At 39.5% G+C, this 15,665-nt stretch overlaps 1 protein-coding gene across 2 annotated transcripts in view; it reads left to right on the plus strand.

The window, feature by feature from the left end:
- The window catches only part of ME1 (malic enzyme 1), a 192,381-nt gene that overhangs the window by 84,555 nt on the left and 92,161 nt on the right, over positions 1-15,665 (plus strand). For both annotated transcript variants that reach the window (XM_065889064.1, XM_065889065.1), the window contains exon 6: positions 9,910-10,013. In XM_065889064.1, coding sequence (XP_065745136.1) covers positions 9,910-10,013 — 104 coding nt within the window. The remainder of the gene's footprint in view (positions 1-9,909; positions 10,014-15,665) is intronic.

Below are 15,665 nucleotides of genomic sequence, written 5' to 3' on the forward strand. Positions count from 1 at the left end.
CGGGATCTTCCCGGACCGGGGCACGAACCCGTGTCCCCTGCATCGGCAGGTGGACTCTCAACCACTGCGCCACCAGGGAAGCCCCCTTTAGTGTATTTTTATTTCAGTTATTATATTCTTCAACTCTGTTTGGTTCTTCTTTTTATTTTCATATTTTTGAACTCTGTTGAAACTCTCACTGTATTCATCCATCTTTCTACCAAATTTGGTGAGCATATTTATGATCATCACCTTGAACTATTTATTGGATGTATTGCTTATCTCCATTTTATTTAGTTCTTTTTTTTTGAGGTTATGGCTTATTCCTTCATTTGGAACACATTCTTCTGTTTCCTTGTTTTGCCTAATTCTTGTGTTTTTTTCTATGTGGTAGGTAGACTGGTTACGTTTCCCAGTGTTGGAGAAGTGGCCTTATGTAGATGTCCAATGGGGCCCAGTAGCACTCTTCTCTCAGAGCCAAATGTTCTAGGGGTACGCCCTGTGTGGGCTGTGTGCATCCTTCTGTTTTGGCAGGGCCAACTACTCTGGGCATGCTGGTAGGCAGGGCTGGTTTCCGTCTTGGTTGACTGTGAGGCCATGCCTCCTGAGGTGGCTGTGGGCCAACTGGATGGGAGGGTAGGCTTCCTGTGTGTTTGGCTGTGTGACCTAGGGTGGCGTGGGTCTGTTGCCAGTCTGCTGGTGGGTGAGGCTGGGTCCCTGCATGGCTCTTTGTGCAGCTGGGGAGCCTGGGACCGATGCTGGCCTGCTGGAGTGTGGGGCCTGGACCCTGGTGCTAATAGGCTAGAGGGAAGATTTCAGAATGGTGCTTTGCTAGAGCCAGTATTATCATAGTAGAATGAGCTCCTCAAAATGGCTGTTGCCACTACTTCTTTCTCCGAGGGCAGTTCCAGTTGCTTCCTGCATCTTTTGGTGGCTCTCTAAGATCAGCAAGCATGTTGGACCCAGGCCTCTGCCTCTGTGCGTGTGAGATTTTGCTTATACTTTTTAGGAGCCAAGTCTCTGTTTCCTACAGTCCTCCAGCTCTCCCAAAGAGAAGCCCCACTGGTTTTCAAAGCCAGATATTCTGGGGGCTCATCTTCCCAGTGCAGGACTCCTGGGCTGGGGAGTGTGACGTGGGCTGAGACCCCTCGCTCCTTGGGGAGAACCTCTGATTGTGATATCCCTCCTATTTGTGGGTGGCTGACCTAAGAGTGTGGGTCCTGACTCTGTCATCTCTGCCTCCCACCCATCTCATTGTGATTTCTTCTTTATGTCTTTACTTGTGGAAAATCTTTTTGGTTAGTCTTCAGGCCTTTCTCTTAGATACTTGTTCTATAAGGAGTTGTTATTTTGTTGTGTCTGTGGGAGGAGGTAAGTTTAGGGTCTTCCTACTCCCCTATCTTGGCCACTTCTCGACACTTTATTCTCTTTATGCTTGCACTGCTACTGTACTGAGAAGACAAAAAGAAAACTTAATTCACTGAAATATGGCAGAATGACGGGTTTGTGTGACATGTCATGTAGTTTCTATGTTGCCACTCTGTATTCCACTTTCACATGTGAAAAACCTCTTGTAGTCAAAATGTCCTGTAGTCGTAATTTTTAATCTCATCCCTTTTGTGAATCTCTGTCCAGTTTTAACACTTCATAATAAAAATACAAAAGCAATTGCTAACAACAGTTAGTTTCTTAGCCAGAATAACTTAGCAAAGTTTCATGAAGGCTAGATCCATTTTTTATAAATTACAAATGTTTTCCTTTTTTATCATAAATACCTATATTGAGTAGTAATGAAAGTAGAAAAGGAATTAGCAGCTGATTGATAGGACAGTCCTCACTTGCTGTTAAACCACACTTGCCTGCCTTCTTCAATCTCTGCAGCTTACAACTAAAAGAAATTTAAAGGACAGAGACACTGGAACTGAGCCACCGAAGTACTTGCCCCAAAAATACTCTTATTCTTTAAGTTAATAATGCAAAACATTTATTTAGGTAGGATGTTTGTGTTTTTATCTTACCTTTCATCTATTATTTCATAGTCCACGTTTTCTTTAATTTGCTTGTGAAGCAGTTGCTATATAAAAGTTATCTTTTACCTGAAATAAATTGTCTTTGTCTCTTAAAAGCATTCCATACTTGCTTTTTTTTCTGTTGTTGCCGAATCTTTTCATAGAAGTTATGTTTATCATTTATCTTTTCTTAAGTAAGTGACCAATATCGAAGCTTGATATTTTACTAAAGATGGGAGTAAATGTTCCTTTTGCCCCCTCCAGTCTTAAAAACTGCTATGTGTATCACATGGTGTGTGTTTGCTTGGGCTGCTGTAACAGTACCATAAACTGGGTGGCTTAGCCAATAGAAATTTATTTTTTCATAGTTCTGAAGGCTAGAAGTCCATGATCAATGTGTCAACAGAGTCAGTTTCTTCTAAGCTCTCTCTCTTGGCTTGTCTTCCTTCAGTGGTATTTTGTCTCTGCATCTGTGTCCTAATTTTTTCTTAGGAGAGCACCAGTTATGTTGGATTAGGGCCCACCCTATTGACCCCATTTAATTTAATTACCTTTTTAAAGACGCTGTCTGCAAATACAGTCATATTCTGAAATACTGGGATTAGGGCTTGAACATATGAATTTTGGAGGCGCACAGTTGAGCCCGTAACACATGGTTGGTCTTCAAGAGGGCATGGGCAGTGTGAGTGGGAGAATATTGTCTCTACATAGTCAGTCTCTGTTTATTAAACTGCTGCTCTGGATCTCAGCTTTTCTGATTCTAGCTTTATGTTTAGTCTGGCCTTCAGTTCATGTGTACAGTGTATCTAGATCTGGAATCCTTATTTGAACTTAAAGTCACAAAGTTGAAGCCTCTTCCTGTTGAGGAGGTTCCCCTTTTGTTCTAGAAAATGCTCTTCATGTTTGGCATGAAGCAGCTGTGTTGGGGAGAAACTGAACAAAAGAAAAACCTTATAGATTTTTCCGTCATATGAACCTGCCATGTATCTTTCAGCACTTGTACAGAAGTCATTGTTGGCACTAGAATGTGACTGGTAGTAGGTTTCTATTGCTACCATGACAAATTACTACAAACTGAGCGGCTTAAAATAGCACAAATATATTACCTTATAGTTCTATAGGTCACAAGCCTGACACAAGTCTCAACAGGCTGAAATAATAAAAGATGTCAGCAGGGCTGAGTTCCACACCCTTGTCTTTTCCAGCTTCTAGAGAAATGCCTCCAGTCCTTGGTTCATGGTCCCCTTCATCTATTTTCAAAGTCAGCAATGTAGTGTCTCTCTGACCCTGTTTCTGTCATCCCATTTCTTTCTCTGACTACAGCCAGAAAAGGTTTTTCGCTTTTAAGGACTGACCTTTAATCACATCTGCAAAGTTTCTTATGCCACAAAAGGTAATGTATTTATAGGTTTGTGGGGAGGGGCATGTCATTATTCTGCCTGCCACATGGTCCCAGCTAGGTTGTCAGCATTTCTCCCTCAACCCCCCTCACTTTTTTTTTTTTTTTTTTTTTTTTTTTTTGCTGTACGCGGACCTCTCACTGTTGTGGCCTGTCTCGTTGCGGAGCACAGACTCCGGACGCGCAGGCTCAGCGACCATGGGTCACGGGCGCAGCCGCTCCGCGGCACATGGGATCTTCCCGGACCGGGGCACGAACCCGTGTCCCCTGCATTGGCAGGTGGACTCTCAACCACTGCGCCACCAGGGAAGCTCCCCCCCTCACTTTTTATCTTTGTCCTTTCATATTATGGGGATTGCTTGTGTATGCTGTAAGGGTAAGCTGTGACAAAGCGAGAGAGTGGCATGGACATATATACACCCAGTCGAGTGATCCTGCATTTGAATGAGTACTAATCGTTATATTGTATAGTAAAGCCAGAGGAGAGAAGGTAATCCCTCATTTCCCAGCTTGGTGTGTATTGTCACAGGCTTACTTTTTCATTGTCTCCTCTTACCTCACCCTCTCTAAATTAGGATTATATCAAGGATTTGTTCATCTGTTTTCTGAGGCACAACACCAATGTCTTGGGAAAGAGAATGGGGTCTACAGTTTGGTTTTATACGTGCTGCTAAGTCTCAGGAACTCCTCGAAGTTTGTGATATATTTCAGAAATACCCATTATATAAACGAAAATAGAAAAAAATTTACCTGAGACAGGAACTTTCGGGGAAGTAGAATACTTTTATTTTAACTTAATAATTTAAGGTTGAAACGAGTGGTCCTCAACATACGTTCCGTGCACGAACCCAGTTCAGAATTACTGGGGGCATGTGTTAAAAATGCAGAATGCTGGGCTCCACTCCAGACTTACTGAACCACAGTCAAATTGTAATCGTTTTTATTTCCACTGCTTGTTAACATTCATGCCAGCTCATGTGCGTGCTGCCATTTTAAGTATTTGCCCGAGACTCTTGGCTGAGCATTGGCAGTTAGATTGCTTAAACGTATTGATGACATGAACTAGCAAAACAGCAGAAAGTTTATATTATTTCTTTACAGCATTTGCTTTCTCATTTGCAAATAATGAGTAAATGGCAGCATAGAGTATGATTATCTGTATATTATAAATGTAATTTAAAAATAAATGCTGACATGGGAGATATTCATAACATTTGTGGCAGATCAAGATTTAAAATGTTCTTAGTATTCAAAGAACAGTTTCAATTCAATGGGAAAATGTTAACTGTGAAATACACAAATTGCCTAAGTGGTCACAGATAATTTAAAAATGAAGAAATGAAAATGGTCAGTAAACTTATGAAAAATGTTTAATGATATTAGAAAAGAAATATAAATGAATACTACTTGATAACATTATATTTAAATATATTTATGTATTTTTAACTTTACTGTATATTTTATTTATTATATATTTTACATGTATACTTCAGATATACACACACACACACATATATGTGTGGAAAGATAATACTGTTCCTTTGGTTGCAACAAAATAAACATATTTATTATATGTCACTGGGGGGTGGGGGATTGTTAATTTGTCCATCCTCTCTAGAAGGGCAGAGTTCCAATACAGATCACAAATTTTAAAGATGTTCATCTACAGACTGCCAACAAACACATGAAAGAATGCTCAACATCATTAATCATTAGAGAAATGCAAATCAAAACTACAATGAGATATCATCTCACACCAGTCAGAATGGCCATCATCAAAAAATCTAGAAACAATAAATGCTGGAGAGGGTGTGGACTGCTGGTGGGAATGTGAATTGGTACAGCCACTATGGAGAACAGTATGGAGGTTCCTTAAAAAACTACAAATAGAACTACCATATGACCCAGCAATCCCACTACTGGGCATATACCCTGAGAAAACCATAATTCAGTAAGAGTCATGTACCACAATGTTCATTGCAGCTCTATCTACAGTAGCCCGGAGATGGAAACAACCTAAGTGTCCATCATCGGATGAATGGATAAAGAAGATGTGGCACATATATACAATGCAGTATTACTCAGCCATGAAAAGAAATGAAATTGAGCTATTTGTAATGAGGTGGATGGACCTAGAGTCTGTCATATAGAGTGAAGTAAGTCAGAAAGAGAAAGACAAATACCGTATGCTAACGCATATATATGGAATTTAAGAAAAAAAAAAATGTCATGAAGAACCTAGGGGTAAAACAGGAATAAAGACACAAACCTACTAGAGAATGGACTTGAGGATATGGGGAGGGGGAAGGGTAAGCTGTGACAAAGCGAGAGAGTGGCATGGACATATATACACTACCAAACGTAAAATAGATAGCTAGTGGGAAGCAGCCGCATGGCACAGGGAGACCAGCTCGGTGCTTTGTGACCGCCTGGAGGGGTGGGTTGGGGAGGGTGGGAGGGAGGGAGACGCAGTCAGGAGGAGATATGGGAACGTGTGTATGTGTGTGGCTGATTCACTTTGTTGTGGAGCAGAAACTAACACACCATTGTAGGGCAATTGTACTCCAATAAAGATGTTAAAAAAAAAATGTTCATCTAGTGAGTTATGTGAAAACTTTCCACAATATATTCCTATGTGAAAAGGGGTTATAAAACAGTCTATGATATTGTCCCCAATTTGGACAGATAATATTATACAGGCATAGATGTAAAGAAAAGGACATAGAAGAATATGCATCAAGGTGCTAGTGGTGGGGTAGTTCTGAATGGGTAGAGCTTATTGGTTTTCTTTGTTTTTGATTTTACATTTCAGTGCTCTCAAAATCTCTGATAGGAAATACTGCTTTTTGTAATGATTTTTAAAAACTTCAGAATATTGAGAAAATATTTTTTATTTCTCAGAAACTTTAGACTGGAATGGTAGAAATGAGAGATATGAACAAGGTAAAAGTTGATAGTGATTACTATTAACTTCAAATAAAAATTCCCAAGGTTCCAGAGTTGAGGCAGTGCTAAGAAGTATGATAATTAATTTTACCGATATATACCCTCCTTATCTCCTTTATGAAACTCTCGTATGTTTCCATATGCTTTTGTCCTTTACTCTCTTTCAAAGCCTAAGTTTTTTCCTTCTCACATACTTCTAAGTCTTTGTAAGTCTTCACTGACAACAAATGCATTGCATGTGACACCTCTTGTTAAAGAAGGTCTAATCTTTTTAAAGTGTTTGCTTAATACCAAGTCTTTCATTTATTTTCCAACAAAGATCTACTAAGTGTTTACTCTTGGCTGTGAGAAGTTTTTAATCCAATGAATTAATGTCACTTCTGTGCCAGGCTACTTGGTCTATGGTGCTATTATCACAACTGGGTAACCTTGTTAAATTGTTTTTTTTTTTTTTTTTTTTTTTTTTTGTTAAATTGTTTTTATAGGTGTTATTTTTTTTGTCAGCCAGATCTCCAAGAATGCACTCATTATTAAAGCTTTAATTATCATGAAATTTTTAAAAAAGAGTAATTTTTGACAGAGACATTATGAGTGGAAGAATTTTATAACTTCCTGATTTAATTCAAAAGCTTTATCTTGTTCATAAATCTTCATAATTGACTCTTCACTGTAGCAGACTTTAATATACTTTAATTACTAGCACGGGAAAGAATGAGAGGAAAGAGAAGGGAAACATGTAACATCTTTTCTCCATTGTGTTCTTTTTCTAATTCCCGTTTTAGGAGAGTCCAGCTCTGTCCCAGACATGGAGGAAGTATTTTAATTCTGGCAGCCATTAGTAGCTCATTGGCACTTCAACATCAACTGTTCAGAAGCCTGCCAGTAGATTGTTTAACGTTTTTAGGCCTCAAGGAACAGCTGGGCTTTACAACAGTACTGTTCCAGATTTTACGTTTCCTGTGAAATACATTTATACGATTTGATATGTTAACTTCCAGCTAGCCAGAAAGCCTTAACTCATTGTCGTGCAGTACATTATAAGTGGGACGACCACATAATGTATTGGCCAAACCAAGGCCCTTTCACGATGAAAGAGGATACTGTTAGTACTTACACTAGGGCAAGACGTGTGAACTGGGCTATAGTTTCTGTTTTCTGTAAGCAGATTCCAACTTAGGTGATTCAGATGGTTCAACCTTCTTAACAGCATGACCACACCTGCACAACCGTATCATTTATCTATAAACCACCTCCAAACCTAGTGACTTAGAATAATTGCTGTTTTATTAATGTTCTTGATTCCCTGGGATGGCTAGGGAGGCTGGACTTCCTGGGACCGCTTAGCCTTTCTCCATAGAGATTCTCACCCTTCACACATTGTTCACATTCCACATGTAAAATATGCTCATCTCCATCCTAGGTTTCCAAAAATGTCATCCCAGGAAAAACAGCAGGCCCACAGTTCAGGATCCTGTCATCTAAATCAGGTCTAGATGCAAATGAAGACCCTCGTGTTTTGCTCCTTGATGTGGCTCCTCCTGTATGTTCCCACATACCAAGCATACAGTGGTGAGGCAGGGACAGAATGACTGCAGTCAACACTCCCTTTCAGAATGGCAGGAATAGGAGTCATATGGCTGTAAGTGGTTCATAGCAATTCTGAATTCCCAGTGGACGTATGTTGCCAGGCCACCTACTTGAGGAGCAGGGAGTGTTCTTTGAATAGTCCCAGTTCTTCTTCTTCAGAGTGGTTCTGTAGTTCATTGTTCTCCTAGGCTTTTGGCTCTTCTGTCTGGGCTCTTGGCTCTGTCCTCTGAGACAGTCTTCCTGTTCCATAAGAAATGGCCCCATTGCATCAGAATGGCTCTCTCAGTCTGCTTCCTGCCTGTGGAAAGTGGAGGATCCAGTGAAGTATTTTCGTTTTGAAGTGTCTCTGTGTCAATTAATCCAAGTAGTACAGTACCTTTAAAATTTTCTTTTCGGCTTTCTGTATATCAGATTATAGTCTACTACATTAGATAAAGGCCCTACTCACAATTCTTTTCAGAATAGGCCTTCTCCCTATTATTGGTTGACATATCAGAGTGCTGTGGTACCAGTTCCACTGAACTAGGCAAAATGGTCTCCTAGGCTCCACTTTAAATCATTCAGAAGCTTTCAAAAGAGTCATTACAACCACGCACTTAATTTGTTCTTTGACCACAGGCCTTATTTTACTTTGGAAATCTTTTGCAGGCAAGTCTTGTGTCCTCTATATTCTGTTTAAATGTTGCTCACAAGCTGAACATTTCCTTCTTTAGTTCATGTCCGTTTTAACCTTAGCACACAGCCAGTTTATGCATTCAGCATTCTGCCTGGAAATCTTCTTAGTCAGATTCACAAGTGCGTTAGGTACATTCTTCTCTATTCTAGGTTACTGAAGGTGGCAGTGTTGTCAGTTGTTTCACTATTATGTCAAACAGATTGCCATTTTTCCCAGGCTGTAAAAAGTTTGTAATTTCTTTCAGCAGTATTTTGTGGTTTCCAGTATATAGGCCTGCCACATGTTAAATTTGTCCCTATGAATTTTATGTTCTGGAATGCTATTGTAAGTGGAGTTGTGTATTTTATTTCATTTTCAACTATTCATTGCTAGTATATAGATATACATTTGATTTGTGTAAATTGACCTTATATCCTACAATCATGTTAAATTCATGTATTATTTCTAGTGACTTTTTTGATAGATTCCTTAGCATTTCCCATGTACATGGTCATGTGTGTACACATAGAAACAGTTTACTTCTTCCTTTCCAATCCTTAGTCCTGTTTTTTTCTTTTTCTTGCCTAATTTTAATGGCTAGGATCTCTAGTATGCATAGTGTTGAATAGAAGTGATGAGACTAGATATCCTTGTCTTGTTTCCAGTTTTAGGGGAATAGCATTCAGTCTTTCACTGTTAATATGTTGTTTGTTGTGGGTTTTTCACAGATGCCCTTTATTAATTTGAGGAATTTCCTTTCTATAGGAAAGGAAAGCTTTTGTTATAAATGGGTACATATTACTGTATATAAATTATACCTCAATTAAAAACTGATTTTATTTAAAAATTACCTATTCTAAAGCTTAAACAGAGTAGTGTTGCCTGATATATATATATTTGTGTGTGTGTGTGTGTGTATCAGTTTTAGAAAAAATCTAAGATAGGAATTGCTATCTTTCCATTTCCTAAGCTAATATGATACTTCAAATCTCAGTATTATTTTTCTATGTGATGAACTTTGCCTTTTGAATTTTACACAACTGAGAAATTTTAATACCTTTTCTTTCCTCTAGAATAAGACATAATAACAGTAAAAACATAAGAATCTTTTAAATGTTTAGTAATTATATTTCATATTCTTATTTATAAGCATGTAGCTATATTATATATAATACTAAATAATAACTCTGTAGGTTAATTCTGAATCAGTATAGCTAGATTTTATGTCCATTTCTATCCTTTTTGTACAGATGAGAAAACTGAGGCTCACTCAGAAAGAGTAAACGACTTGCTTTCAGTTATTTCTATACTTACGGTAACTTTTTTGCGAATAGGAGTTACTTAAAGATCCATTGTACATTGGACTACGGCAGAGGAGGGTGAGGGGTCCTGAATATGATGACTTTTTGGATGAATTCATGGAGGCAGTTTCTTCCAAGTACGTATAATCTTTATTTTATCTATTTTTAAGTTAAATTTCAAAAACGTAAAGATAACATAATAAACTGTAACAATATCCAAGTATGGTGCAGTATGTTTAATAACTAGAAGTGATTTGAATGAAATATACATATCTCCTCATAACTATTGCTGGCCAAATGACAATCTCATGTGTCTCCCCCGCCAAAAGTTGTCTCTGTTTCTATCCCGGAAGATACTATTTTCTTACAAGAATCTTCAGATTCTGTTGTTTGGGAGGCATGATTATGGTGAATGAGGCAGTGGCTAGTGACTACATTACCTGAGCAAGACTTTTCATGATTATGGGCCGTCTGTACTTTGTTTCTGGCTGCTGATAAAATCTGGTCTTCCGTCATCTTTGTGGGTGAATCTGACTCTTGTGGTAGGAGAAGCAGAGGAAGAAGTGAGCATGAGTTAGTACAATCCACAGGGTCCAGAATGGAGCAAGATCCATGAATCTCTGATTAAATCGACTGTATTTGGTTAAGATGCAGTACAATATTTCACCTGGTCTAGGTAGCATTTAATTGTGGACCCAGGGCTACTGTAAAATTTTCCAGTTTTTTTCCTTCAAGGTAGAGACTTCTGCCATAATTCAGTAATAAGTTCTGAGAGAATTTTGTCACACTAACAGTCATCCCATTTGTTTCTGTATAGCCGCAGAAACCGTGTACTATTTAAAAACATATACGTTGCTTTGGTTTTTCATAGAAATGAACTCATCACTAGAATCAATTGTAACTATAGACATACTTCTCGTTTTTTTTTTATTACAAGGTTTAATTTTAAGAAGCTGAATTCAACAGCCGAAAATGCTTTCATCAGCTTGCACAGTATTTAGAATATTTTTAATCTCTTATTACCCAAGATTTTGTGCAGAGTATATTTGCCAACTAGTATGGACTACTTTTTTGCCATTAGTATGGACTACTACTGATTTATTTGTTATTATTTATTAACTTAAACTTATAATAAACTACACTGATTCATAGAAATAGTTGAGAAACTCTACAGTTTAAGTTCAAGATTTCATGGTACAGTTAATTGATAGTAGTTTTTCATGTTTAAATTCTTTACCCTGTAAAATTTATGTAAGTATTTGAAATTATGTGTAACTTTATAGGTAGCAACATTAATCAGGAGATTGTATAGAGAATACTGCAAGGCTATATGAAAGAAAAGGAAATTCTCAACTTGTTTGTTTTTATTTTCTGTTTGTGTAAATAAAATCTATCTTTATATCGATAACTTAAATATACTTACAAAGAAGCTGTTAAGACAAGTTATGAACTTAGCGTGTATGGCCTATATACTTAAATGCTGTTAAATAAAAAGAATATTTCCATAATCAATGAAAAACTTTCCAGATGAAAAGCTAATTTTGAATAAGCTGTGTCAGTCTAGAATCAGAAAAGCTGTTGCTGTTTTTTTTTAAATGTTGTATTGAGAGGTTACCTAGGATCTATAATAAGGAAATGGGGTTTGACAAGAGTCAACAATAATTTAAAATGCAGAGACCACCTGTAAATCAGGAATTACACTTCTGGGCTCTTCCCAGAGAAAAGTCCCACAGACTTTTCAAAGACACTTCCTGGCAGGACACTACTTTGGGAAAAGTTTTCTAGTAATGAAACCTAGTACTACCAAATTAAATTGGGGAGTAGTCCTGAAGATAAGCCCAAGATTATTTAAAAAGGAAATATAACTTACATTCAAGGTAGAAAATGCCTGTTACAAGTTGGCTTAGCCAGGAATCTGGTTCTGAGATGGAGATATTAAGGAGTATGCTTGGAATCAACCCCTTTGGAGGGGGAGGGGACAGAAAAAGAAGTGGATAAAAGAGAAGTTGAGCTGCAACGTCGACCGGCCAACAGCCTTGGGATCACCCCTGCATGCTATTTAGACCCTTAAGGAAAACTAATTTCCATTCCCCACTCCCCAAGCAACATTATGTTGGTTTTATAATTTACTATCTTGTCAGGGTTGGGATGGGGCAGTTGCAACTTCTTCCTCTTGGCTTTCTCTGTAGTTATATATCTTACCTCATAGGCCAGAGATTTGATACGGGTGTTGTGGCAGTCGCCAAGTATATGTCTATCCTGGTCCTATATTTGGGGACTGTGGAAACCACCACCGCCTGGGTCTGTGGTCCCAGTATGAACTAGACCTTGGCCAGGGCACCATTAATTATGGGCCTCCATACGCTTCTAACGTGGAGGGACAGCATATTGATGCTTCAGGTCTCCTGGTATCACTGTCAACTCTGTGCCCTCAAAATGTTTGGGTATTCCCTGTCCCCAGTGCACAGTGGCTTGAATAAAGGGCTATAGGTCCGTTTGGGGAAGGATTGGGGGAATTATTATCTTGTATTCTTTTTTTTTTTTTTTTTTTTTTTTGCGGTACGTGGGCCTCTCACTGTTGTGGCCTCTCCTGCTGCGGAGCACAGGCTCCGGATCCGCGGCATGTGGGATCTTCCCGGACCGGGGCACGAACCCGTGTCCCCTGCATCGGCAGACGGACTCTCAACCACTGTGCCACCAGGGAAGCCCTGTCTTGTATTCTGGCCATGGTGTTGCAAGATCCTTCCTTCTGGAGGCTAGGCTGCTTCTTCCATCAGTGAGTCCAAAAATTAGCGAAGGTTTGGAAACTGAGCATGTGATTGGGACTTCGTTGGGGCAGCTACCCTCAGCTTTGTGTTCATACGTCTTTGATTTCTTTTGAATGTACCTATTGAATAGTAGCCTCATTAGCTTCTTATTTTGTCTCTAGGGATGCCATACTCTATGAATTAGGTCAATAACTGTGGGTCAGCACCCCCTGCACACCAACCTTGCCACTCTCAGGATGATTGTACCTACCTGGCTTCTGGTGGCTTCCGGTCCTCATCTGGTTCTATTATCCCCATTGCTGTTAATGAGCCTGATTCCATAAAAACCTTTCCTCTGTCACTTCTGACCTTCAGAAGAGAGCCACCACGCAGAACCTAGTAATGTAGATGTCTTCTTACTAAGTCATTCCTCATGGCTTTGGTAAGTGGTATGTTTTCTGGACCTTCCCAGGCAACATCACCATCCAATGGGGTTCTGGCCTTATGTAGCATGTGCACCCCAGAATGTACTCTCTGAGCCTGTACTCCCCTCTTCTGCCATCTGCCCCCGCATTCTTAGCATTTCAGCATTACATGAGCTGTTACTTTGCCCCTGTTTTTAGGAACCATCCTAGTAGCCAGTTTGTACCGTCTCCTGAGATTCTTGCTGGTTGTAAATCTTGCATCTCAGCACAGTGCCCTCAAATCAATAAACTCTCCCTTATCTCATCTTAAATTCCAGCCCCTTTGATTAAACACCCTCAGAATTTAATCTTAGATGTACTCTCCTTGCTAATGTAAACTTGCTAGATCTTGCAGTTCCTTTCTCAAATAAATAGCCTCTTTCTTTTTCCTTTATCAGACGTCTTACATCCCAGGTGGGTTATATTGTGATATAACCCTAGTTATATAGGCCAGAGTTTCTGGAGAGGAGGTGACGGTGGACAGATGGGGGGTTACAGAGGCACAGGTTGTCTTATGGGAGAGAAGCCTCTACCTACATCATCCCGAAAAAAGAAGGGGCAGGCCACTTTTGTGGGTTCAGAAAGTTCTGGGGAATCTGGGAATTCAGGATTTTGGGAGGCATCAAACGAGACATCTCATCCCATGTGGCAGGATCCTGTTCTTTTCCAGTCAGGATCCTGACTTAGCACATCTTCTGTGCCTGGAAGTTAGGGAGTTTTTGACTACTCTGACGATTAATCTCTGTTCCTGGCCGTTACCTTTCTTTGCCCAAAAGCTGCAAGATCTGAGAGCATTTTTGTATCTACCAGAGAGTTCCTCTGGCTTTCTTGTTGGTGGTTACTTGCCCTTAGCTTTTTTTTTTTTCTTCAAATTTACAAATGCATTCCTTTTTTAAAAAAAAAAATTTTTTTTTATCGGAGTATAGTTGATTTACAATGTTGTGTTAGTTTCAGGTGTACAGCAAAGTACATCAGTTATACATATATTGCCCTTAGCTTTTTATATTCTTTTTCCATCGTCCTTATAGTTTTTATTTCTCCTATGTTTCTCAAACATCATTCTGGCTAAAGTGTTCCCCTTCTGCTGGTATACCATCCCACCCTACCTCTGGTGAGAGCTTTAACAGGTGGATAGCCACCTTGTGCCAGGGGTTCTGTGTGTTCCACTGGGGTTGGGCTCCTCTTTGCCAGCCAGGCAGCTAGTGACCTAGCTCCAAAGCCCCATCTGATCACCTGCTTTCTCAGACCACTCCTGGTACCGTCTGTCACAGATTAGGTTACCTGGGAAACATAGTTTGAAACGACCCTTTACTATTCAGAGGTTTATAAGAAGTGCCCTACCCTGTGGAAGGGGTACCCAGGCGGCAGGAATGGGCACAGGGAAAAACTGAGCTGGGACGCAGCACAAGACACCTTCCTCTGGCCCCACGGGGAACTTTGCAACTACAGTGGCTTTTCAGAATTGTCCCCAGTTGGGCTGAGATAGCCAAGCCTTTCTATTCCTACAACAGTTAGTCATTGGATGTGTGTCACCCTGAGACAGAGCGTGACCTATGGTGTAGTGCTCTCTGTAGCTGAGGCAACCCCTGGGCAACAGTGGGGGATCCGAGAGCCATAACACAGTGATAGTTAGATTAAGATGAGAACTGAGCAGAAAAAAAGTTTTACGGTTTGTAATAAAGGCAGGTGCTAGAATCTGTAGGATGGACCATATTCCTGATATTCTGTTATAAGTCAGATGATAGACAGATGCTAGCCTCTGCATAGTATTTTTGCTTTGGAAACATTGGCCATTGGAGCAAACCATTGAGTTGCCCCAGGCAGCTGTGCCCTAACAGAAGCTGGATCTCTCCAGTAAGAATGTCGTGTCAATCTATTTTAAATTTCTCATTGTTTTGATTCATTCATTCATTTGTTGAAAGCCAGGCACTGTGTTTGGTGCTGGGGATATGGGGCTGAATCGGACAAAAATAACCCCTGCCTTTCACATAGCTTCTCTATTAGAGGAGACAGATAATAGACAAGAAAATAAGCAAATAAGCAAATGAAAGAATGAAATTTATAGTGAATGCAATGAAAGAAACAGGAAATTGGACTGAGAGTAATAGTAAGTGACTTAATTTATATAAATCAGATGAGTGTTATAGATACCAGTTACCTCTTCTATGAAGTCCGTTGTCAAAGTCATGATACTTTTTAGTCATGGTACTTTTGTTGAAAATTAATAGGAGCTCTTTGATTATAGTTAGGTAAATTCATTAACAGTGGAAAACTGAATTCAGAAAGTATTGATTGATTAGCCTGGATACTAAGTAGCAGCTCCAATGGAGTACCACAGGTCTGTTTCCCTAGTATTTGCCTTTTCAATGATTTTACCAGTTGGTCCTAGTAATTCTACCTCTGAGAATATAGGTTAAGAAAATAATCCTGAATAAGAAATAATTTCTTTGCCCGGATATGTTCACTGAACATTTTTAGTACATGATTTTCTTCCCTCTGCTTCCAGAATAGCACACCCTCCTCGCTTTCCTTCTACCTCACTGGTTGCTCCTTCACACTTCCCTTGGCTTCTTTCTTT

The sequence above is a fragment of the Phocoena phocoena genome, chromosome 12 (genome assembly GCF_963924675.1).
Source record: "Phocoena phocoena chromosome 12, mPhoPho1.1, whole genome shotgun sequence".
NCBI lineage: Eukaryota > Metazoa > Chordata > Mammalia > Artiodactyla > Phocoenidae > Phocoena > Phocoena phocoena.